This window comes from Desmodus rotundus, chromosome 4 (genome assembly GCF_022682495.2).
Source record: "Desmodus rotundus isolate HL8 chromosome 4, HLdesRot8A.1, whole genome shotgun sequence".
NCBI lineage: Eukaryota > Metazoa > Chordata > Mammalia > Chiroptera > Phyllostomidae > Desmodus > Desmodus rotundus.
Genome location: NC_071390.1, coordinates 98,174,363 through 98,199,390, shown reverse-complemented (window position 1 = coordinate 98,199,390; position 25,028 = coordinate 98,174,363). Strand labels below are relative to the sequence as shown.

General features: G+C 38.0%; 1 protein-coding gene across 2 annotated transcripts in view; it reads left to right on the top strand.

Annotated features, from left to right (window-relative positions):
- PPA2 (inorganic pyrophosphatase 2) overlaps nt 1-25,028 on the top strand; it is an 82,497-nt gene that overhangs the window by 10,672 nt on the left and 46,797 nt on the right. For both annotated transcript variants that reach the window (XM_053923039.1, XM_053923038.1), the window contains exons 2-5: nt 3,627-3,691; nt 11,498-11,551; nt 13,500-13,619; nt 20,696-20,782. In XM_053923039.1, coding sequence (XP_053779014.1) covers nt 3,627-3,691; nt 11,498-11,551; nt 13,500-13,619; nt 20,696-20,782 — 326 coding nt within the window. The remainder of the gene's footprint in view (nt 1-3,626; nt 3,692-11,497; nt 11,552-13,499; nt 13,620-20,695; nt 20,783-25,028) is intronic.

Here is a 25,028-nt window from a genome sequence, read left to right as displayed (position 1 = left end):
AAGAGCTGCTTCCGTTATACGTTCATGTATATATTTTCTTGGCCCCCACTTTATTTTTTTGCTCCATATTTATCTTTAAAATTATATACAGCAAAATTCATTCAGTTTTGTGAACAGCCCTGAGTTTTGATAGAAATGTGTTCATTTAAACACTATCACAGTCAACATACAGAGAAGTCCATCACTCCAGTTTCCTTGCAACCCCTTCAAAGCAGGGGTGTCAAACTCATTTTCACTGGGGGCCACATCAGCCTTGGAGTTGCCTTCAAAGGGCCAAATGTAACTTTAGGACTGTGTACATGTAACTACTCCTTAACAGTTAAGTGAGAGTTCGGCACTGCCACCGGGTAGAAACAAGGTGCTGGGCTGGATAAAACAAGGTGGAGGGCCGGATTTGGCCTGTGGGCCTTGTGTTTGCCACCTGTGCTCTAGAGTCAATTCCACCCTGTGGCCTTACCTCTCCCAACCATTGGTCTGCTCGTTATCCCTATAGTTTTACATTTTCCAGGATGTCATCTACAGGTAATTGAGTCCACATGTCATCTACATATAATTGACACTTGGTGTAATGCACTTCAGATTCATCTCTTTTGTTGTGTGTGTCAGTATTTCATTCCTTTTTATTGAGGATTAATATATTATTGAGTAGAGCACCATTGTATGGGTATAACTGAGTTTGTTTATCTATTTGCCAGTTGGATATTTGGGTTGTTTTCAGTTTTTGGTGATTCTGAATAAAGCTGATGCAAAGACTCACTTAGAGGTTTTTGTGTGAAAACAGTTTTCATTTCTCTTGGTTAAGTTCTTAATAATAGGATTTCTGGGTCATATGTTTAACTTTATAAGGAATTACCAAACTGTTTTCCGAAGTGGCGGTACCATTTTCAGTTCCAACCATTTTATTTTAATGGAAAGTATGTAAAGGTGATCCATTTAGTATCTTGCTTATTATAGAAAAGTAAATAATCATGCTACAAACGGATAATTTTGTTTCTTGTGTTCTTGTGTTGCTCATAGGTGACTTTAAAATCAGGCAAAGAATTTGAAATCTGATGATGTATGCAAAATAGGTTTTTTGGTTGGTTGGTTGGTGTTTTAAGATGCATCCCTTTTAACTGGTGGAGAGCTGTATTGATCACAGCAAGAGTTTTGGAGAGTCTGGCACCCGCGCTCTTCTCATCACTTCCCTGCTTTATGCGTAGGTCCTCCTTCGGGGTTACCTTGTTGCTGGGGTGTAAAAAGAAGCATCATATTAACAGTTTGGAGGGGAAAATAAAATAGTAATAGAGAACTTGTGAGTATGTGAAATACAGAGTTTATTTTTGTATTATTATTTATTCTTGAATTTTTCCATACAAACAACTATAAACCTACTTTCCTACTAATTGCTGGCTACTTTTCTGGATGATGGGGATCCAGCAGAGAGCTAACTAAACAACAAAACCTCCTGCTTTTAGGAACCTAGTCTAGTGGTAAAAGCTAAGGCAAATGATGCAGCAGAGAGGAGGAAATAAAATTTTGGTGGAGGGAGGGCCGTTAAGTTATTATATGCTTCTGATTTTATTGGGCTGAAGCCAGGGCTTGTTTGTTTTTTTAAACAACTATTATTTTTGAATAATTTTAGGTTTGGCAAAGTTGCAAAGATAGCATAGAACCCTAGCATATCCCTTACAAGTTCCCCCTAATGTAGCATCGTTCATTACCACTGTGCATTTGTTAAAACTAAGAATATTGGTGCATACTGTTAACTGAAGTCTAGGTTTACTTGATGTCACTAGTTTTTGCACTAATGGCATTTTTCTGTTCCAGGATCCAATTCAGGATTCCACACTGCATTTACTCATTGTATTTCCTTAGTTCCTCCAGTTTGATAATATGCCAGTCTTCCTTTTTTTTTATGACCTTGAGATTTATAAAACAGTGCTAGTTAGGTATGTTGTAGAATTTCCCTCAGTTTGCTTTTGTCTGATGAATTTCTTATGATGACTCTGGCGTCACGGGTTTTTGGGAAGATTACAACAGAAGCGAAGCACACTTCTCACCCCAGCATATCAGGAGGCACATGCTGTCAGTGTGGCCGATCACTGGTGATGTTAACCTTGGTCACGTGGTTAAGGTCACTGTTTGTCAGGTTTCCCTGCTGTAATGTTTTTTCCTTTTCCATATTCTATCCCAGGGGTGTCAAACTCATTTTCACTGGGGGCCACATCAGCCTTGTGGTTGCCTTCAACGAGCCTAGCATAATTTTAGGACAGTATAAATGTAACTACTCCTTAACTGTTAAGCAAGAGCTCGGCGCTGCCGCAGGTAGAAACAAGGTGCTGACCGGGTACAACAAGGTGGAGGGCCGGATTTGGCCTGCGGGCCTTGTGTTTGCCACCTGTGGTCTGTTCTTTGGAAGCCAGTCACTGAGTCCAGTCACACTGAGGCCAGGAGGGAGGAGCAGGGCTAGCTTTACTTTTTGGAGAGGGGGGCATATATTGTTTGGAGTTTTTCTATAAGGAAGATTAGTCTCTTCTGATTTATTTAGATACATTCATTTGTGTTAGTGTGGATTTATGTATATTTCTTTTCTGCATTGGTTTCTAATCCAATGCTTCATTATTTTATTGTATTGCTCAGATTGTTCAACTTTGGCCTTTGGGTGCTCTTTCAGGTGGGCTTCCGTTTATTTTTGGCATGCCTCCAACCTTTTGTATTTTGAGCGCTTGGTTGATTTCTGGTAGTAACAGGGTACTTCAGGCTCATCTCGGGTGTTCTTTGCCCCAGCCTCAGAATCAGCGCCCTCTTCAGGAAGCCCTGGTTCTTTTTTATTGGAGAATAGTACTTAGAAAACAAGAGTTGGTTACTGAGTGTACTCATTGATATTGGAAAATCAGCCAGTCCTTGTTCTATTTTGTTAAAATATTTTTAAAGTCTAAATTTGAAAATTATACCACAGAGGTAGTTGGAAATTATCGAATGAAAAATTTCTATGGCTATATTAAGTCCAGCTTTTTGAAACAAATACATATCAATAAAAATGTCTATTGTGTTATTGTATTTTATTTAAATAATATATACTTCTAAAAGTATTTAAAATACACATTTCAGTATGTAATGAAGATAGTTTCTGGTATTAAAGCTTTTTTTCCCCTTAAACTTAACATTAGCATCATTATCACTTTGAGTGGATATGAATTATTTGTTTTTTATGTGGGTAGGACCTTTAGACCTTTGTTCATATGGATTATAGGCAGAAATTGGGAGTTTTGTTGTTCAGTTTCTCATAGGGACATTGACATCAATTTTAATCCAATTCACTTAGTAAAGACTCTTTTTAAAATGAGATGTTTCATATTTGGGGGTTTAATCTATTTTAGACATTTTCCGGTTTGGATATTCAAGCCACAGTAATAAGTAATGATTTCAGCAACCTAAATATGGTTTATTTGGTATGTATTTTTTTGTGTGTGATTGTATTGGAGCATATTTTAAACGATGAATTAAACTTTAAGTTGGGAGTTAAAGTTAATTTTGAAAATACTTTTAAAACCTTTTTAAACTTCAAAGTGGATAAAGGTATTCTTGCTCTAGAGAACGGAACAGTTCATTGCTTTAATTGTTTATTTTCTTTTCCTTTCCAGAGAATGAAGCTGGTCACTATATTTCCCCTTTTCATGATATTCCTCTGAAGGTGGACTCTACAGAGGTATTGTTTTAACTGGTTTTGGGGTGGAAAATGTGTACTTCTAGTATCACCATAAAATGCTTTTGGGAAGCATTTTAAAAGGAAAGAATGTGGTCACAAGTCAAGAAGGATAATGAGTTATTATAACAGGATTGTAAACGTCCTTCATGAATTAGAATTTGTATGAGAATAGGATTCTGTCTGGAAGACTTGGGGAGAATGGGTGTTAGTGGACCATAAAGCTGAGAACCTGGTTGGAAATAAAGATTTAAGGTTAAGAATTTAAGAGGTTAACAACAGGCTTATTTTTAGTAATAATAATAATAAGATAGTTAACATTTGTGGATTTTTTTCCTGTTTGCTAGCCACCATATGAACATATGATATTTTATTTGATCCTTACGAGTCACTATTATTATCTCCAAGGACACCGAAGCTGAAGGCATTTTAGTGACTTGTCTAAGATCAAACAGCCGGTAGCTCCCAGAGCCGGGTTTAAACTGGCATGTCTGATCGCAGAGCTCATGGTCTTCAACCACTATATGAAGCAGATGCTGGAAAAGTAAAGTTGGAACAGCGGTAGTCTTTGAATAGTTGTCTGAGGACCTAATATTGCTTTGCAGATAAGAGCGAGGGAAGCATGTAAGTGAAGCAGGAGCTGGAGACCTGCTGCTGAGAGTGGCCGGGAGAGGAGCTCCAAACCCCGGGGGCATCTGTCCAGCTGGCGAGGTGGCATGACTGGCGGTGGATGTTAGTTATCCTCACGAAGTTGGAAATTCTTTCCTTAAAATTCACGTAGATAATTGGTTTATTTCATTACCAAATTTACTAAGGGGCACAGCTCTTAAGTAAATAAACAGGACCACATTCCAGGTCGAGATCATATGGGGCTGGTTAGTGGGGCTGGGTTTTCTACATCAGCGTGGGGCAGAGGCTGATGAAAAAGTGGGAAGCTGCTTCAGATGCAAGAGTGGCTTGACCTTGGTGTTAGCTTGGAGGCCGAATATAAGGCATCATGCTAAGGTTGTGGAATGCCGAAGTGTGATTTGTGCTGCGTCTTAGCCCTTCAGACAACTGGACTGTCAGTGATGGCAATAAGGAGAATAATAGTGAAGATTTATTGAGAGCTCACAGTGCTTAGCAAAGCACTGTGCTCAGTGCTTGCCTTGCATTAGCTCAATAAGGCGAGGGCTACTATTACCCTTATATTGTTAATGAGGTTAAGTGCCTTGCCCATGGTCACAAATCTAGTTTGATGCTGAGGTGGGATTTGAACTTAGGACCTCTTACTCCATAGCTTGTACTCCTAACTGCCCTTGTGTAATCCTTCCAGCTCATTACTTCTAAGAAGTGTTCAGCTACAGAATAAAGGGTCATATAATCTGGAGAACGGAACCAAAGAGAGGGCAGAAAGAATTTCATTACTGTGTGGGTCTCTGTAATGTACGAGTGTATATGTGTCTGTGTGTCCATCCACATGACCTTGTGTCCATTTGTTGTGTTTCGTGCAGGGCAGTGAACTCTCCAACCTAAATATGTCATGTTTATCAATGCCTCTCCTTGCTTTCGGACTACAATGCATGCATTCACTTACTCGTTTATTCACTAATTTAATAATTCAGTACTCTTTGCATACCTACCGTGTACAGTATTCGTGGCGCTAGGTGGTGAGTAAGGTAGATGTAGTTACCACTCAGCTGGAGAAGGCAGAGAACCAGAAAACAAACAAGTCAGTCAGGTAACGTTAAGTGTTACACAACCAGAACAGGATAATGAAAGAAGAGGTGATTGGTGGGGTCCTGCTTCATACAGGATGTCCCATGACATCTGTGTACCTAGTAACAAAATAATATTGGGAAATGTGATAGGTAAGGGTAGAAATATGGAACAAAGAATGGCCTGGAAATTAGCAGGCATAATATTCTGCCTAAGGAGGATGAGTTTGGGGAAATATGAAATTTAGGGTTAGGGGAAATGAGGACAGGGTCGGGCAGAATGTAATAGGACATGTCGGTGGGCATGTGGAGATTGGTCCACACAGCGGTTGTGTAAATAGGCTTTCCTGGCTCTCTGCTGTAATGATTAGTTAGAACTATTGCATCTTGTACTTTGGGCTATAGTATTTTAGGAACAGTATAATATTTCACAGCAAACTTGTACTAATCATTTTTCTGTTTGTTTTGTTTTCTTCATTAGTCATTGTGGTGTGTAAAAGTTACATATAATGTGTGAGCACTTCTGAACAGCATGGTTTTTCTTCCCAACCCAGCACATACTCTGTTTTAATTTGAAAGTGTGTGACGGAGACACAGTAATCACACCTTAGTGGGATCCACAGGCAGGAGGTGCAGCCGAGTACCTTCATGGCTTGTTAGTCATGCTCCCCGGGGTTTCATTTCAATAATGAAATGACTGTTTTAAGTGCAATCACTGGAAACTGCCAGTCTTTCCTTAAAGACTGAACAGAGCCTTTGCTTATTTTATAAAAACTAGGAAAATATACTGGCAAGAGACTTAGCTTTCCTGAGCGTTTATTTTATGAAGCACTTTGATGCCCATGCACTTGGGGGTACAAGTACTGGGCGGAAACAGACGGGGCCTTTGCTGCGTTCTCTGTTGCGTCAGGTTTCTGACAGCCTCTGCAGTGGGCTGTTTATGCAGTAGGCTTGTTTTCACGGCTTTGCAGCGCAGCTGTATTTTCATGAAATGTTACAATCATGAATACCATCTTTTCTGTTAAAGGAAAATGGCATTCCTACAAAGAGAGCACGAAGTGATGAATCTGAGGTATATCTAAAGGTTTTTGTGTTTGCGAATCACTTACATTGTCTACTAAAGACCTCGCTGATGATAGTTTGCATTTGTGAAGTGCTGCTAAATTTTCCCCTGCGAGACTTGTGTGTGCAGTCTGATGTTGTTCTCTCGGTATCACTTTAAGGCATTAGTGATGAGGTTACCATTTCACTACTGTTTCTTATGGTAAAATGGACATAACAAAATTGACCATTTTATTCATTGCCCACTTTTCTCAAGTGTACATTTCAGTGGCATCAAGTACTTTCGCATGTGGTGCAACCATCCCCACCATCCTCTCCAGAACTTTATCTTCCCAAACTGAAACTCACACAGGAAGCAGCAACTGTCCATCCCCACCTCCACCCAGCTGCTGGTAACCACTATTCTACTCTTTGTTATTAGCTTGACTATCCTAGGTGCCATTTCATTTTATTGGGTTGGCCAAAAAGTAAAATAAAAAATACATTTTTTCATTCTCACCAATAACTTTATTGGGTATTTTGAGTATGTCATCTATCTCCCACTATTGGCTTCTAGTGGGTAGAGGCCAGGGGTGCTGCTAAACATCTTCCAGTGCACAAGACAGCCCCACAGCAAAGAATTATTTGCCCAAGGTGTCAATAGTAACAAGAAAATTCACAAACCACTTTTGACATGTTCGATCAGTCACAGCACCTTCTCGATACACTGAACAAATGCTTTTTTTTTTGCATTTCAGTTGCATTTTTGCCTGTTTTTGAAAAAATAAAGCATAAAATGCCAAAAAAATGTAGATTTTCTTCCATCTTCAATATTAAAATGGCTGCACAAAAATTTACTAATTTTGATAAGTTTTTAAAATGTACACTGATAGGACAGCTGTTACAATACAATCTAACAAAATTGTTTCGAATGAAGTTAAAGAAAACTAAGTGCTACTAGAGCATCATACAGAAAAAAACAAATGAACTTTTTGTCCTGTCCAATATAAGTGAAAAACCAGAGTGAATCAGGACATGAACCCAGATTTTAGTGGCAGGTTATTTATCATGCTATATAGTCTAAAGTAAAGGTACTTAAGAAAATTGGTCAGTTTGTTGTCTTTTTATTGCATGGGGAAAGATGTTTTGAAAGCTGTTTTAGAATCCAGGAGCAAGTCTTGGAGATAAAAAGAAAAATAATTATACCCACTGCATGCTAAAATACTTATGTTCCAAATAGATCTTTTAAACATGTGACTGTCAAACCTTTAATGTCTCTTGACTTAGGACCAGAATATTTGATTGACATTTGTCATCCCACCTCTTGCTGTTGATCACTGCCTTTTTATCTTGCCTCTTCCAGGCAGCTTCTCTGCTGCCTTCCTCAGCCTTCTTTTCCCGGCCCAACCTTATTTCCACCCATTCTCTTCTCCAGTTGAGACTTACAACCTCAGCCTTTTCATCCACTTCCAAACATAGCTGTGGGAGCTGTTTAATTCCTTCCATCTTTGCCTGCTGTCCATTTTATATAAAGTTTTCCTAAACTGGAAAATGGTCCTTAAACCATCTAAAGTGGAACCACTCAGGGAACTTGTGAAAATTTTAGATTCTTGGTGCCATCCCATACCTACTAAATTAGAATCTCTGCTTGGTGGCGCTGGTTAGTCTGCACATTTACACTGGAGTCCCCGGGCACCTGCACGCACAGAAGTGTGAGAACCACTGTCCTAGATATTGGGTGACTAGTCACTCAGGGACTTAGGATTTTACACATCCCTAGAGACTCTGTGTGTCAACCTGGAAACAGCTGTTTCTGTGGGAAAAATGCATTATTCTGAGTTCATACAGCTAGCTGAAAATTTAATTTGTAGAATATAGTTTATATGTCAGAGACAGTGTGACTTGAGTTTTTGATTTTTTAAGGTTCTCTTCCATTTCTCCCACCTCTGCCCTGGGCAGCCACTATTCTCCTCTCTGTCTGTATGAGTTCGGTTCTTCTTTAAGAAGTTTCCCCATACAAGTGATACCATGCAGTTACCGTGCAGTATTTGCCTTTCTCTGTCCGGCTTATTTCAGTGAGCACGGTGCCCTAAAGGCCCATCCATGTTGTTGCAAATGGCAGGGTTTCCTTCTTTCTTCTCACTGAGTAATATTCATTGTGTGCTGTACCACATCTTCTGTATCCATTCATTCATTGGTGGACCTTTAGGTTCTTTCCATATCTTGCCTATGGTGATTAATACTGCAGTGAACATGTAGGTGCATATATCTTTCCAAGTAGTGTTTTTATTTTCTTTGAATAAATACCCAGAAGTGGAATTGCTCGATCATATCATAATTGTGTTTTTAATTTATTGAGGAACCTCCATACTGATTTCCATAGTAGCTGTACCAGTTTACATTCCCATCAACAGTGCATAAGGGGCTTCCCTTTTCTCCATATCACTGTGGTTTTGACTTGCATTTCCTTCATGATTAGTGACGGTGAGCACCTTCTCATGCACCCTGTTAGGCCTCTGTGTGTCTGCTTCAGAAACTGTCTGTTCTGTCCATTTGTTAATCAGGATTCTTTGGCTTTTTTTTTTTTTTCTGTTGAGTTGTATCAATTTTCTGTGTCTTTTGGATATTAACCCCCTTATCAGATTTATGATTTACAAATATCTTCTCGCATTCCATAGACTGTCTTCTCATTTTGTTTATTGTTTCTTTGCTATGCAGAAGTTTTTTAGTTTGATGTACTCTCATTGTTTATTTTTGCTTTTCTTACCTTTGATTTTAGTGTCAGATACAAAATTTATGTGATATTTTAAGTTAGTAAAAGGAAAAAAGGGTGACTTCCTCTCATTTTTTCCCCGAGTATATAAAATTTACTGACTGTTTTTTCATATCTCACTAGTTTTCCTTTCTGATTTCTACCATAAAAAATAGAAGGGAAAACGGAGAGGTAGAAAAGACTGAAGGAGAAGGAAAGTGTCCCTGGCTCGTGCCCAACTTTCTGAATCGAAACGTGTCTTCCCCCTTACATCTTTGTGATTGATAAAATTCAGCAGACCATTATTGCTTTATAATGAACATTAATGTTAGGGTAACTAGGGTAACGCGGGCTTCACAGACTTACAGGCCATACACATTTTAGCTGAAGAGAAAAGAAGGCTTGGTAATATGCTCCTAGTGATCAGGACCAAAATGGTGAGGGCGGGTGTGGCTTGGAGGCTACAGATTAAAACTTCATCTATTCTTCTTTTGGCCTAATTCAGATCTTCAGGTCTGTGAGTGGTTTTGGTAGGTGTGACTGCGTAAAATAATTGTCACTAGCTTGGTCTTCCCTGTCACCTCTGAGCATGCATCTGCATGCATTTGTTCTCTGAGAGCCCGGCTTTCAGGGATGAATACATTATGTGAACATCTGCCATTTTTTTAACTGCTACTTCAGAGGTATTTAAGCAGGTGCTGGGGTGCCTCATGAAAGAGCATAGGAAATGACGCAGCACAGCAGGACGGTGCAAAAGGTTGCTAGGATGGGTAAGAGACATGCTCCTCAGGAGCTGTTGAGGACTCGTTTTGGCTTTGTTCTTCAGCTCATTAAAGAGCTCAATGTGAGTCATAGGTCAACATTAGTCTTATCTAGAAAAACTTAAAAACATTCAGTACTTTTGTGACTCAATACCTATATTTAATTGTGTAACTGACATTCTTTGAATTAATCCGCATTCATGTTTCACTGAGAAAGCCCCAGATTATTGTTCACCAGGGCTTTAAACCAGGGGTCTCAACCACGGCCGCAGATGAAAATTGCCTGGAGAGCTTACAAAAATAAACAGTGCCCTGGCTCTCCCTCTGCCCTCCCCCCAAAAGCTAAATGAATTAAAATACGTGAGAGGTGGGGCTCTAGGAATCCTTTCTTTCTTTGTAATTGTTCGAAGCTCCCCAGGTAATTTTCATATGTGGCATGATTGGGAATAGGTATATTTAATCATGGCTTCTCAAATGATCTTGAAGGACTAGATGGTTTTTTTGGGGGGCGGGGATTAATTCTAATCTCTTGTGAACTGATAACTTTAAAAAATATAATCAAAGGGAATTATTAGAAAAGTGTAATTTATGCTCCAAATTGATATTATTAGGTTCAGCAGAAATAAACATTGCTCCGTAAAATTGCAATAACTGTTTCTAAATGAACCGACACCTTGCAGATTAGTCCAGCTCTGTGGCCACACTTGGGTAGCGCTGTTTTGAACCGTTGCTTTGCCATCATAAGTTGTAAGTTACTTATATCAAAGTGGATGCTAGTCAGCTTTAACCTTAAGGCTTTCTCTTTGTAAGTCCAAAACTATAGGAAAATATACGCTATAGGAAATTATTTTTACTCACCATTGACCCAGAATCTCCTTTGTTTTAAGTACTTTGCAAAGGTTAGAAATGATAAATAGAAGCAATGGTCCTTTTGTAACTTTAGGGAACCAGAGATAACAAGATAGAAAGGTGTGTCTAACTCTTTGTAAGCTTTATAACTAACTACCTATACCAATATCCTTAATTTTACATTATGAACATAACTTAGGCTTCAATATTATTTTATAATTTTCAAAATATTTTACTTTATAACTTACTGTGTATTTTTATTTAAATTATATGATTGATATTTGTAATGACCTTGTGTGGTGAGTAGGACAGTGATTATCACCCATACTTTACATATTGGGAAATGAGACATGCAGCTTACGTGGTGGACCTCGTCTCTCCTATTTTAGTTTGAAAATACAAAATTGGTACAAGTTTTCTGACTCTACTCTATTTCTGTCACTATACTACAAGGTATTTCCAAAAATGTAGCAACTTTCAACATTCTGCAGTCATGGTCACGTGACATGATGGCTTAAATTCTGCTGGGCTTTTGTAGACAACTTCTCTAATTGTTTAGAAGAAATTTTAGGCATAGGCAGGTATTTCATGCAGACTCTTAACGTTTTTCTGTGGGAATAAACTAAAGCATTCTTCTTGCACAGGAGATAAGTGAAAAAATAAAGAATAGGTAAAAAGAATAAATTTTATTTTCTTTTTTTAACTGCAGAATTTGTTTAATATGGTTGTCGAAGTACCTCGGTGGACAAATGCTAAAATGGAGGTATGGATATATTTTATTAATATCAAATGGAAATGATAACCACGATGCAGAAACTTGGTTTCAAGTTGTATGCCATAATAGTTTGAATTTGGGATGGTTGACAGACTTGTTTATAATGAGAGTAATTGAAAACTTTCCTATGAACTTATTTTGAATTTAATTTCCAAAAGCAAAATATTATTCAAAGCTGAAATTATACTTTAAAGAAAATGTTTTCCGTTTTTGCCTCTAGTTTGTTATGCACATGTTTAATTTTTCTAGACTCCTCTGTCTTTGAAAGTGACAGATATTTTCAAAGTTTACTTAAATAGATTCTGAGATGTACAAAGCAGGGACACCAAAAAACCCAGAATTATCTTCTGGAGGGCGGGCCCCTTCTAGTACAGGCTTTCAGCACGAGATGAATGTCCTAGAAAGCTGTCAGTATCAGTTTACTAGCTGGCGTTGTTGTGAGAGGCTGTGTTCAGCTTCAGGTAATTTTTTTGAAGACTCTTTTAGTGTGTTTGCCCATTTCATGACAGGGGATTTACCAGCTCACCTGTCTACACTGCTGAATACCCAGCAGTTTTTGACCAAAAGGTCATGACCCCCATGCCCCACCCTCCCTATTCACCTGATCTGGCTGGGGAGACTTGTTTTGTTTCCCCTGACAAAAAAAAAGCCCTCAAAGGGAGATGTTTTACCAGTGTGGAAGAGGGGAAACAAAAAAATGACAGAAGCACTAAAAGGCATCAAAATCAAGGCGTTCAAACACTGTTTTGAGCAGTGGAAAAAAAACGTCTCAGGTAGGTGTATTGCATCAAATGCAGAGTACTTTGAAGGTGACTGGAATTTAAACATGTAAGAATAAACACCCAATTTTTTTATAAATCAATTCCAGGATTTTTTGGGTCCCTCCTCATGTTTTGTTCATAGACACCACTGAAACTTATTTACTTAGGGCTTATGGCAATTTCAGTTTCTAAGGACTTAATTCTTCTTTAGATTTTGTTCTACCAGGAATGAAAGCAATTTCTTGGCCGTCTCCTGATTTATGAGCACTGTCTAAGAGCATCTACTGTTCCCCCGGTTAGCTCTTTTGAAAAATCTTTTACATGAGACATGAACCTGTAAAGAACTTATCTTTTGCTTTTCAGAATTTTATTGTACCATCTTTAGTTAGGTGAGATCCCCTATAGTTCTGAGTGATATTTAATTTATGGCACTTATTTGTTTAGTTATTTAAGCCTTCTTCTACACCTTTGGAATTGACAACAAGTATTATTTCAAGTATTTAAGTTAAAAACTGTTATATACATGTATATTTTTCAGAATTTCTATTTGGAGAATTGTCAGTAATTTCACTAGGTCCTGGCAGCATTGTTTTGTTGTTAATATTTTCATAGGAAAAAAGCTGATCTTGCTTCAACTGTATTGTTTCATCATTCTGGCCACTCCCCTCTTTAGCCTAATTTAAGCTGTTTATTTATTCAAACATGGCATCAGTTATTTTTGTTCACTTTATACAATAGTTTTTTTTTTCCTTTTTGCATAGCAGTTTGGATATGTTTGGTAAAAAGGTAACTTGGATATGAAATCACTTGATGAAAATCTTTGCACTAACTTTGTTGTAAGATTGATGGTAAAAAGCCTGACATTAGTAACAAAGCAAGTTGATTAATCTTTATTCTCTTGCCATTTCAATTATTTTATTTGTGTTAGAAATAATGAGTGTATAAATAATAAAGTGCTTAAACATACAATCTGGTATTTCCTTCCCAGATGGTTATTCTTACATAGTACTCTGAATTAGAAGTAAGAACTGGCTTAATTTATTTTAAAGTTTCTTCGATCAGTAAGTTGGAATATGACTGTTTAGTCTGATAATGGCAGATCTTATAAATGCTGTTTAAAGACAGGATTAATCATTTCTCATCCTCCTACTCCCTTTTCTCCATGACCTGCTTAGATTGCCACGCAGGAGCCGTTGAATCCCATTAAACAAGACATGAAGGATGGCAAGCTACGCTATGTGGTGAATGTCTTTCCTCACAAGGGTTACATATGGAATTACGGTGCCCTCCCTCAGGTAACATTTTTGTTGTAATGGTAAAACTTTTCTGTCTCCTGAAAAAAATTGCCTCGTAAATCTTGTGAACTACTTGAATTCAAATTGGTACTGAAGACTTCAGTTTGAGAGATTTGTACATTTAAATTTTTCTAATGTGGAATTTTATTGTATCAATAAATTTTTTTAAAACTGCGTTTATATATTTATATCTATACTCAAATTCTTGGAGTTAGGCGTATAGAACACTCACATTTGGCACTTTGAACGCACTTCTTTTTCCTGCCTTGGCTGTTAGCACTCAGTGAGAAGTGGTTTTTCTGCTTTCTCTGCAGTCATTTCTTTGAATGTGACAAGTAATGCTTTTATATATTCATATATGGTAGCATGGATTTTGTTTTTTAAACCCTACCATTAATTTTTTAATTAATAACTTTTCTCAGTACTACTCATCATAAGTTGAGTTAGGTGACAATTACTCGCTATTATGAATTTGTAATATCCAATGGGAAACAGTGAAAGCAAGGGCTAAAGAACGGTGAAGCAGCATTTCCTATTAGAGAATGACACTGTTTACTTTTCCTTCTTTCTTGGTTTCTTCTTTTATTTCTCAGTTCCGGGAAGTGGTAACTATTTCCAGATTATTTAGTAAGTAACGTTCAGAATACGTACAGTCAAATGGCTAAGTTTTGGGGGCGTAGAGAAGCATCTTCCTTTATAGTTATAAAAGCCATTAGACCATCCGTCTGTCTTGGTATTTAATTGTTGTACTTTTATTTTATTTATTTAATTAATTAAATTATTGGAGTGGCATTGGTGAGTAGGGTCGTATAGGTTTCATTCTAAGTGTGCGTTTCTGTGGTACATGATCTGTATGTTGCCCAGCATGCCCACCACCCAAAGTTAAATCATCTTCCGCTTGAAGTTCCAGGATACTTTGGGGGAAATATCTGAGGAAAGGGGCCTTGCTTTATCCAACTCAGAAACACAGCTGCCCACGTAGAATAAACATTCACAGGAAAAGAAAATTGTTTTCTAAAGAGTCAGACTGCCTTTGATGCAGTCAGACCACCCACATGCATGCGTTCTTTGTTAAATAAGCACTTTTAAAGTGACTTGCTAAGAATGAGGGTGTCTGTGAAAACTATGAAGGCAGGTTTCCTGCACCCCTGGTGCCTAAGTGGACATTCTGTTTGACCCGGGGGAGGGGTAAAATAAAATTGTTAAGCTTAGGGGAAACCGTCTGCATATTAAGTGACTAAGAATATGGGTTTTGGAGTCAAATCGCCACTTACTAGTGAAGTAACCTTGGGCAAGTTCCTTTGCCTTTCTTTGCCTCTCTTTCTTCATCTGTAAAATATAGATGATAAAGTACCTACTGCATATGGTTGTGCTGAGGTTCAATGCGCTACTGCAGCTTTATCTTAGAATAGTGCCTAATGGGTGGTAATCACATTATTATTGCTACCAATACTTTTGTTATTGTATGGTCTTTTTTCTAAAGAGACTGACAGTCTCATGGGGGTGATTAACAGCTAAACCAGTGGTTACAGTGGAGCGTGATAGGTGCTATGCACTCATCTACTAATTCTAAGCTTCTGTATTTTATCTATTTAAAGAACTGATTAATTTTTTTACTTATTTGGATGTATTTGAAGTTTCAAGATGCTTTTATTTACATTAGTGTGTCAGGTACAGTAGTTCCTACTTAATTACAACAGAATCGAACTGCAGTAGTCTCGTACTGTACCCTGTATTCACTGTTGCCTACCAAAATTTCACACGTCACGCAGCGTCCAACGTAACATTTTAAAAACGTAAATTTGCTGATGTTATGCTTGCATGAGAATGTATTAATGGTTTCCTGTTGCTAAAAGGGTAGAATAAAACATTCTTAACGTGGACCCCCAAGCCTGTATAATCTGGACTCTGCCCCTCCAGCCTCATTTTGCAACATTTGTCCTTCCTCCCTTCCATTCCACCACTGTGGCTTCTTTAGTGTTTCTCATGTCCCCTGTCATTTCCCCATACCCTTCACAGAGCTGTTCGTTCATTCAGTACATACAAGTTGAGTATCTGATATTTGCCAGTCAATGTTCTAAGTAGTGGAGGTAAAGTAGTGATAAAAGGGACAAAAATTCTCTAAGACTTTTATACTAGGTCGAGACAGACAAAAAAATAATTTAAAAAAATATGCTATAGCCAATGGTGGAGTGTTGGAGAAAAATAAAGTAGCAAATGGGGCTAGGTTGTATTGTGGTTGTTGCAGTGTAGGTAGGGAGAGGCCTCAGTGAGAAGGTGTTACTTGTTTTTGTTTTGTTTTTAATTTTTTTTTATTGTTGTTCATTTGAATGAAGACCTAAAGGAAGTGAGGGAACAAGTAGTCGGATGGCTAGGGGCATTCAGCAAGAAACAGCGAGTACAAAGGCCCCAGGGTGGAAGTGGGCTTGGCTTGTTTGAGAAGCAGAAAGGAGGCCAGCAGGGCTAGAATGGAAGTGAGGAAGAGAAAATAGACCTGTATTCCCTCTCTTTTTTATACTGGTGATTTTACTTCATTTTTTACTGAGGTAACATTGGTTAATAACATAAAAGTTTCAGGTATAGGACATTGTAATTCAGTGTCTATCTGCCCTATAGTGTGCTCACTGCCGAAAGTCTAGTTTCCACTTGTGAACATACATTTGACCCCCTTTACCCATTTCACCCTCCCTTTCCCGAACACCCACTAGATTGGCTATTATCAAAATGACAAGAAGTAACAAATGCCGGAAAGGGCGTGGAGAAAGGGAACCCTCATACACTGTTGGTGCGGCCTCTATGGAAAACACTCGGGGCTCCTCAAAAAAATTAAGACTAAAACTACCGTATGATCCAGTCATTCCTCTCCTGGGTAGTACACCAAGAATATGAAAATACTAATTTGGAAAGACACATGCACCCCTCTGTTCATTGCAACATTATTTACGGTAGCCAACATATGGAAGCAGCCTCAGTGTTCATTGATGTGTGAATGGACATTAAAAAGTGCTGTGTATGTATATACAAACACAACTGAATACTACTTAGTCAAAAAAAGATGAAATAGTGCCACTTATGACAAAATCTTGAAGGTATGTTAAATGAAATACCTCAGAAAGAAAAGGACAAAACCTGTATGATATCACTCATGTAGAATATAATGGAAGAAAGAAATAACCAAACAAACAAAACAAAAATTCTCTGCCATTTTTAACCAGATATCTTTACTATTTTAGACCCAAACTGATCTTGTAGTATGTGAGTGTGTTTTTTTTTTTAGCAAATGAATACATTATAGATTGCATAAAAGTTATTTACCAAAAAAACCCCTAAATTGATTAGTGTTGATAAAAAGTAGGAATTAGGCCAGTTGTTTATGTGAAAGGATAATTTGCTTCATTGTCTGTATTAAGACAGAATGAGCCTGTTCATATGGAAGCGAGCCCCTGGTCCCATTTACGTTTTCCATTTTACCTCCAACTTCCACTCCCCCTCCCCCTCCCGCTTCCTCACTGCCAACAGTGGCCATCTCACGATTCCTCTGCTACTCCGGGCGCGCTCTGGCTGCGGGCCTCCGCATTCACTGTGTCCTCCAGTGAGGAACGCTCTTTCCCCGGTAGGCCTGTGGCCTCCTCCTTACAGGTGCTCAGGAGTCACCTTCTTCATTATGTCTGCACTGAGCATCCTTTACAGTGTTAACCCTGCCTCCTGTACTCCCTTTCCACCTGCCATACTTTATTTTTTTCCTTTTTCCTAACCCTACCAACTGCTAACATGCTGTGTAATTAATTCAGTTACTTACATTTATTGTTCACTCTTCCAGCAGAATGCAGACTTCACGAGGACAGGGATTCTGTCTGTTTTGTTCAGTGATGTGTTCCAACTGCTTGGCTTAGTCCTGGCACACAGTAGGTAGTCATTAAATATTTGTGGAATGAATGAATTAATTAATACATTGTATGAATTGCACTTATTTTATAGATGTGGGCTTTGCTGTTCTCTTAGGATTTGTCTTGTAACAGCATGAATTTGTTCAGAGCAGTTACCAAGCCAACCGTGCTTGCGAGAACATTTAAGCAGCAGAACACTGTTTAAGGAGCAGTCTCTCCACTTAGCTTGTGATTCATCACTGTGCCATCCTTACTGCAGACCTTCAGCTGTCTAGACTGTTTAACGTTAATAACTTCTCCCACACTAGCAGTCGTGCCTCCTTCAGAGTTTGAGTTTGGCCTGGACAAAAATCATCTTTTTCTTCCCTCAATCCTTCTGAGTGAATATTTAGATTAAGAAACATCTGGATAATGTTAAAGGACTAGAATCACTAAAGTCAAGATTTCTTCAGTCTTAATGTAATTGTTGTATTTATTATTTTGAATTTTATTATAAATTTGGTTCCTTGACCCTAAGTATCAGTTAGTACCTCTTAGTATAGTAGCTGTGTGTATCACCTGTGGGGACCAGTGACAAGCTCTCTAGGTCTGTTTGTTCACCTGTGTCATTGTACCACCCACCCGCCAAGGTTATTGTGAATATTGAATGAGATGATCAAAGCCAAGTGTTCAGCACCACAGTGAGTTCTCAGTCACATTATCTCAGTGATGATGACGCTGTTGCTTCTGATATTAGCAGTCAACGGTGAGACCACTGGTAGAGGCTTTTGCTCCAAACTGAAGCTGGTAAAGTACAGGTAGTGTCTGAAGAGATCTTACTTCCTTCGACCTGGTGACAGAATGCTGATTACTCAGGAAGTAGTTTTCAAGAAGCACCAATGTGTACAGCTCTGTACAGGTCAGTAATGTTTTAAAGGGCCCTAAGGACCAGAGCATGGTGATCACAAACACAGTGCTTAATATTTACAGATTGTAAGGTAATGTTCTCAAACACCTGCATGAGAACGAGTGAGATTTGTTTTAGGCTTGATCAATAATCTGTGAACTGATTGATTTATTTTTATAGCTTTATAGTCATCCTTGGTATGATGTTTAACGTATTTATATTCCTGTTGATAGGTTGCTTTTATTTTTTTTATGCATTTCTTGGGTCCTTCCAAAATTTTTCTTTGTACATAGTATGTATAGATATATACTCCTTGGTCTATACCTGTGAGTCAAATTGCTAAACTGTGAGTTACACACCTGTTTTACTTTATTAGGGATTCCCAAATTGTTTACAAAAGAAGTTGTAATAATATATACTCCTACCTGCTTTAGGAAGGAGGAACTTCTCTGATATTTTTGGATTCTTTCTAGGTTTCCTGATTCCAATTATACTCAATCCCACCTAGGTTTCTCCAGTGCATTAAGATTAATTTTACAGCATTTGTGGCAAATGCTATACCATTTATTAACATGGCATTCTTCAGGGTATTGCCTATGTCCTGTTTATCTCTGTTCCAAACTCCTGGCCCAGAGTAGGCAATCTGTGAATATTTATTGCATGAATGGATGTCTGGTGACAGGTAGCAGAGAACCAGAAGCAATAAGGGAAATGGTAGGGAAGAAGACAACCCACAGGAAATACACTTAAGAAGTTCCAAGAGGAAAAAAAGGTATTTAAAAGAAGAAACCATGAAATAGAGTGAGGTTGTATCTGAAAGTATTGACATTCAACTGCTATTGAAATTTGGGCATCGTGACCTAATGGTTAATAGCATGAGTTCTGACCCCTTGCCACCATTCGGAAACTGAGAGCCTGGGCGAGTTTAACTGTGTTTTAGTTTACTTACCTGTAAAATGGGCGTAATAATGGTACATTTCTCATGGGGTATATGTTTGTGTATGAGTGTGTGAGGGTTTGTGTGTGTATGTATCACTTAGAAAGTGTTTCTCACCTGTAACCAGTATGTAAGGATAATTAGTTTTATTCTTCTTATATTTTATTAGTAATAGTATTTGGAGTAGCGAAATGTTAGATTTGATTTACTGATTTTTGTTTGTTTTTTCCAGTATGAGTGGGTCAGTTTTTTGCTGGACGTGCTATAATTAGGACTAGAAGAAAAATACAGGGTGGGGCAAAAGTGTTTACAGTTGTTCATATGGGAAACAATACAATAATTAATCAATACTGATACAGGGTTAAACCGTGCTTTGGGCTCTCAGAACTGCAAACCTACTTTGGCCACACTCTGTTGGACTTTATCTAGGGTTCAGCTTTAAATAAGAGTTCATTCTTATTATTTATATAAAATTAGAGGAACCAAGCTTAGATAATCTGAAATTCTAGATAACAATCTTGAGGTGACACAGTCTCTGCACATTTTACAGCATAAATCTGAGGAAAATAATTTTAGGGACTTTCTACAGTTCCATTTAGATTCAGGTAATTATGAAGCTCTTGGGGAAAGGTAGCACCTGGAGCATATTTAGGCTGGATAACAAATTTCTGGTATACTACCTATTCATTTATAAAAGTGCCTGTGTGTACTTGCATTTTGTAGCCAACAAGATAGAATCTTTTCGATAAACTAAAGACTTGACATCTTCATGGTTCTTTCAGAGTCTTGAGATTTGATGGAAAAGGTAGAGGCTTTTTTAAATGGAATGAAATGAGACAAAGTAGATTTTTATTTTCTTCAGTAGTCACTATCTTGTTCTCTAGTTTATGAAGGGAAAACTAGGTTCCTTTTGGTAGAAGTCACCTAAAGAATAGGAAGTGTGTTTTCAAACACAGAAAGCCAGGCCCGGTGCTGTTCCCTGTCAAAGGAAGCAGTGAGTGAAGGAAGTGGCAGTCGAGGCGATCATTGGAAACAGGGCGTAGATGGGGGGAGCGTCCAAACCGAAAGGCTAAACGTAAACATGAATTCAGACTCTGACTAAACTTGGAAGAAGAGTATGTTTGGAAATACCGTCTACTTTCAGATGTGGTTATACAAACAAATGAGAGACAGAGGGGAGGAAATACTATAAATATCCTTTAATTATTATGATGCTTCAGCATGTATTGGTGTGTTGGCCTTGAGCCTATATAATATCTGAGAATTTTTGTTTGGATTATGGCTATCTATAAAACTTCATGTACAAAGATTGAAGTACATTATAGTGAGTATTAACCTGTATTTCTGCTCCCCTTCCCCTTTTTAGACTTGGGAAGATCCCCATCAAAAAGACAAGAGCACAAACTGCTGTGGAGATGACGATCCTGTTGATGTTTGTGAAATAGGCTCAAAGGTTTGTTTTATAGACTGTGTTACTCTAACGTGTTCTAGTTTATTCATGCCATAAAATTTCAGTTCTCTTTGGAAGGTATCAGTTCTTCAGCTCTTCAAAGTTCTAGCCTGTGGATCCCTCCGGTATCAGTCCCTTTTTGTATCTCTACTTCCTTCTCTGAAACTAGGGGTTGGCAAACTATAGCCCAATGGCAGGTCAAAGCTGGCTCCCCACCTGTTTTTATAAATAACCCAGCTACACCCATTCATTTACTTATTGACTGAGGAGTTGTAGCAGAGACCATACAGCCTGTAAAGACTAAAGTATTTACTGCCTGAGGTTTTACAGAAAAAATTTATTGACTTCTCTCTTCAGTGTCTTGCCCGTCATCCAGACAGGAAGTGCAAACGGGTGTCTTTTTGTGTGCCTGCTTCCAGGTTGCCAAGTCCTACTTAGGGAAAGCAAAACCCACTGTTTTCATAGGTCGTTGCAACCTGTAGAATTCAGAGGTTGGTCAGTCTTTTTTTCTACTGCATTTATTGCTAATATATGTTATTTTCTATAAACATTCAACTCTTTGCACTTTATTCTCACTCCCCAGCAGAATGTATTGTCTTTAATTTTGTTGAGCTCAGAGAAACCAAAAGATGAGCACTCCCTCACCTTTCCTCCTTACACTGCCCGGCTACCTGCGCTTGCACACACTGTTTCTCCCTTTCCTTCTGTTACTGTGAGGGTTGTCTTTTTTTCTGTCTGAGACCAGTGCTTCTACCTGTGCTATAATCCTGTCTCTTCCTGCTTCTGAGTGACAGTATTTTCTTATCTTTATTCTCTCCTATATTCGTAACTTCTCTTTCTTCCATATGTCTCCTCTCTTCTTCTCCTTCACATGAAGGCTTGTAAACAGTTTCCCACTTAATCTTTACCCTATTTCAAAATAGTTATCATCTGGCCATTACTTCAATAAAACTGTCTCACAAAGGTCCTTGGTAACTTTTTTTTTAGCCACATCCAACAAGCCTGTTTCATGAGTTTTGTCTGTCGACGTAACAAATGTCCAAACCTGTTAAGAATTTTTACAAGTATGAGTCAAACTGATGACAATTGCCAGGAAGCAAAATCTCAATGGATTAAGAAAATGCTCCAGAGAATGGCAGTTTTGTACCTACTTTATACATTAGAATCAAAGGAGGAGATGGAAGGGGGGTTACAGGAAATCTTTTGGTGGTAGATCAGGGAGGCAGGAGAAAGCAAAGCAGGGATATCTGAGGTTGGACAAAAAGTAAAATGGAGAGACACACTTCTTTGACATCGGTGGGCGTAAGATAGTTAATGGTTAACAACACACAAGCTCCTTTTCTTCCACCTGTTCCTTAAGGATTGGTTTGCTTGAGGATTGTCCCTTGTCCAACGCCTTCCCCTCATTTAGTAACTCTCTTGGTAATCCAATCCCAAGCACTCCTACTTTTGCTATTGAATTAATATCTCCAGCTCAGACCTGTATACTCTCATCTGCCTACTTCGGTGCTTGGATTTCTCCACACGTGTCAAACTCATTGTGTCCAAAACTGAGTTCATTCTTTTCCTCTCCAATTACCAGTAACTCCACTCAGTATCTTCAATCCCAGAAACTGAGAGGTCACCCCCGATCATTCTATGCTTTTCTTCATCCCATTAATCATGAACTATTGATTCTATAGTCTTAATAGCCTTTAAATCTATTTATTTTTTCTCAGTGCAGCTAGCTTTGTCTAGTCCCTTGTTTTACCTCACTAGAATTATTCCTGCTACTGATCAGTTGCCTTGCTGAGTCTTACTTTGTCTACCATCATTTATTCCAGACTGTTTTCCTGCTTCACTCATTTAAAAAGTACCTGCTTCTTTTTCTGGTTTCCTGTCTTAGCACTCCTTGTTTGCACACCCCCCTCCAGCTGCACTAATCTTTCACTTCCTATAATGCATCTGCTGACGTCCAGGCCTTTGCATAAGCAAGTCCCTCTACATAGAAGAATGGAACCTTCCTCCTTCGTTTTGTTGTTTCTCCCTTTTTTTCTTTCTTTTCACCTCCCGCTTTCTCTTCACCTGCTCATGCTGCAGACCTCAGCTAAAATATTACTACTTCCTCCTGGAAGTTTTTCTTTATGCCCCACCCCCAACTAAAATACTTGCTCTTTGTTACGTGCTTTCTTGTTACTAACTGGTCTCCTGTTTGTTCCATTGTCCCCTCTGTGAGATGTCTGTTAGCTCTGTGAGGGTAGGACTCACCGCTGCAGTATGTAGCTCAGTGCCTGGTACATAGCGTGTGCTTAACCGAAGAAACAACATGTTGGGTTATCATTTGAGGCATATGCTTCTAGTTAAGATGAAAGCAATTTTAGGTGCTAAATTGTTTAGGAAACAGTTTACTCGGATTCTTTGTCACTTTATTTACCATAACTATTTACTCTTTTCTTTTCTTTCTCTTCTTCCTCATTTTCCTTTCTTATTCCTTCTCCTTTTCCTCCTCTTCATCATCCTCTTAGATTTTCTTCTTTTACATCTTCTCCTGTTCTTCTTTTTTTCTGTCCTTCTACTCTTCTCCGCATCCTCTCCCCCCCACCTTTTCTTTTCCTTCTCCCTCTCTCTTACTCCTTCCATGCAGGGGAGATTCCCACCCAGTTTATATTTCTGGTTTTACATACAGAGAGGGACAGACAGGGGCTAAGTTCATGTGTGTGTGAGACTGTATTTCCTGTATCTCTCCAGCTGAAATACACACATCGTTAGCACTCCTTCAGATATAAGCTATTGTTTAAGAATTTATCTTTCAGACATTTTCTCCCCGGAGGGGTAGTAAAGTGTATCTAAAATGAATAGATGAGAAAGAAAGAAAAAAATATATTTTAATGAGTACATCCTGTATTTCAGACCCTATGTTACATACTTTAGTCACTTTCGCATGTACTATTTCATGATAAGTAAAAGTCACTAAATTAAATAATGTTATGTTGATGAAAAGGTTTCTATTTTAGAAAACTCTTATTCTGAGGACATAATCTCTGGGGCCATTCAGCTCATATTAAGTGCAAAATAATTTAAGTTCTTAGGCAGATGTTTAGTGTGAGTGAAAAGATTAAATATAAGTGTTTTATTTTCATTTAAAATTTTAAAATTCTATGTAAAAATTTGTCAGCGAATATGTAATTAATGAGGTTGGGAACCGGAAGAAGCTCCTATGAAAATGTGTGTACCCCATACATGCATGTGGCTTAGTAACACTTTGTTATTGACAGACAAAGGAATAAAGAAAAATTGATATAGAGGTTTTAAATAAACCTGTCAAAGTCGCTAAATACGCAGAATAAAATGAAAGGTTTCAAATATAAATGATTTTTAATAAGGCATATATAGTTAATCTTGAAAGTATACTTTTATATTTTACATAGAAACTTGGTAAATAGTAGGTGTTTGGTACATTATTACTAAAAAACGTGTTTTCTCATTGGTATTTTTTTGGAAATGTAGTATTGATTATAAATGGTCAAATGAATATACTTCTGGTTTAGTGTTGCTCATGTAATATAAGGTATAGGAGAAAGTCCTATGGACCAAGACCTACCAAGAGAAGGGAAGACACTCTAGCATAATGAAATAATAAATAACTTAAAAGAAAAAAAAGACTTTTTAGGTATTATAGTTTTCAGAAAGTAAAATATTGATTGTTTATTTTAGAACTTACTATTTTGTAGGTCTGGCTACTATTTAAACCAAATAATCACTAAATTTTTTTTTTTCAGATTTCTTATTTGTGCCTGGTTTTGTTTTTATGTTTCACCCAAATTCTTTCTATTTTTAGTCTTTTCCTTCAACAATATTTATTTTTCAAGAAAATTTTAGTTTTATTAATGAAAACAAAATCAAGCATCAACCTTCCCTCATAATCCTGCTGTCCCAATTAAGTCATACTGTTTTTTATCTGTTTTCTTCCTCCTTGGATGAGTATATGAACATTTTTATTTTGTTGGGCATTTTTCAGTATATTTTCTGTTGCAGAGTTGATAAAGGTTTCCCTGGACATAGCTTTTATGTTTTAGTTTCTTTAGGGATAACTGGATATGGTAGGCAGAGTTCTGAAATGGCCCCTCCAAGATGGCTGCCCTTGTCTCTGGAGTCTGTGAATACATTCCTCCCCCAGTATAGCACAGTTTACTTTAAAGTAGGAGGGTTATCCTGGGTGTCCTATGCAGGCCCAGTTACCTGAGCCCTAACAGTAAGGACCGGTGGTAGA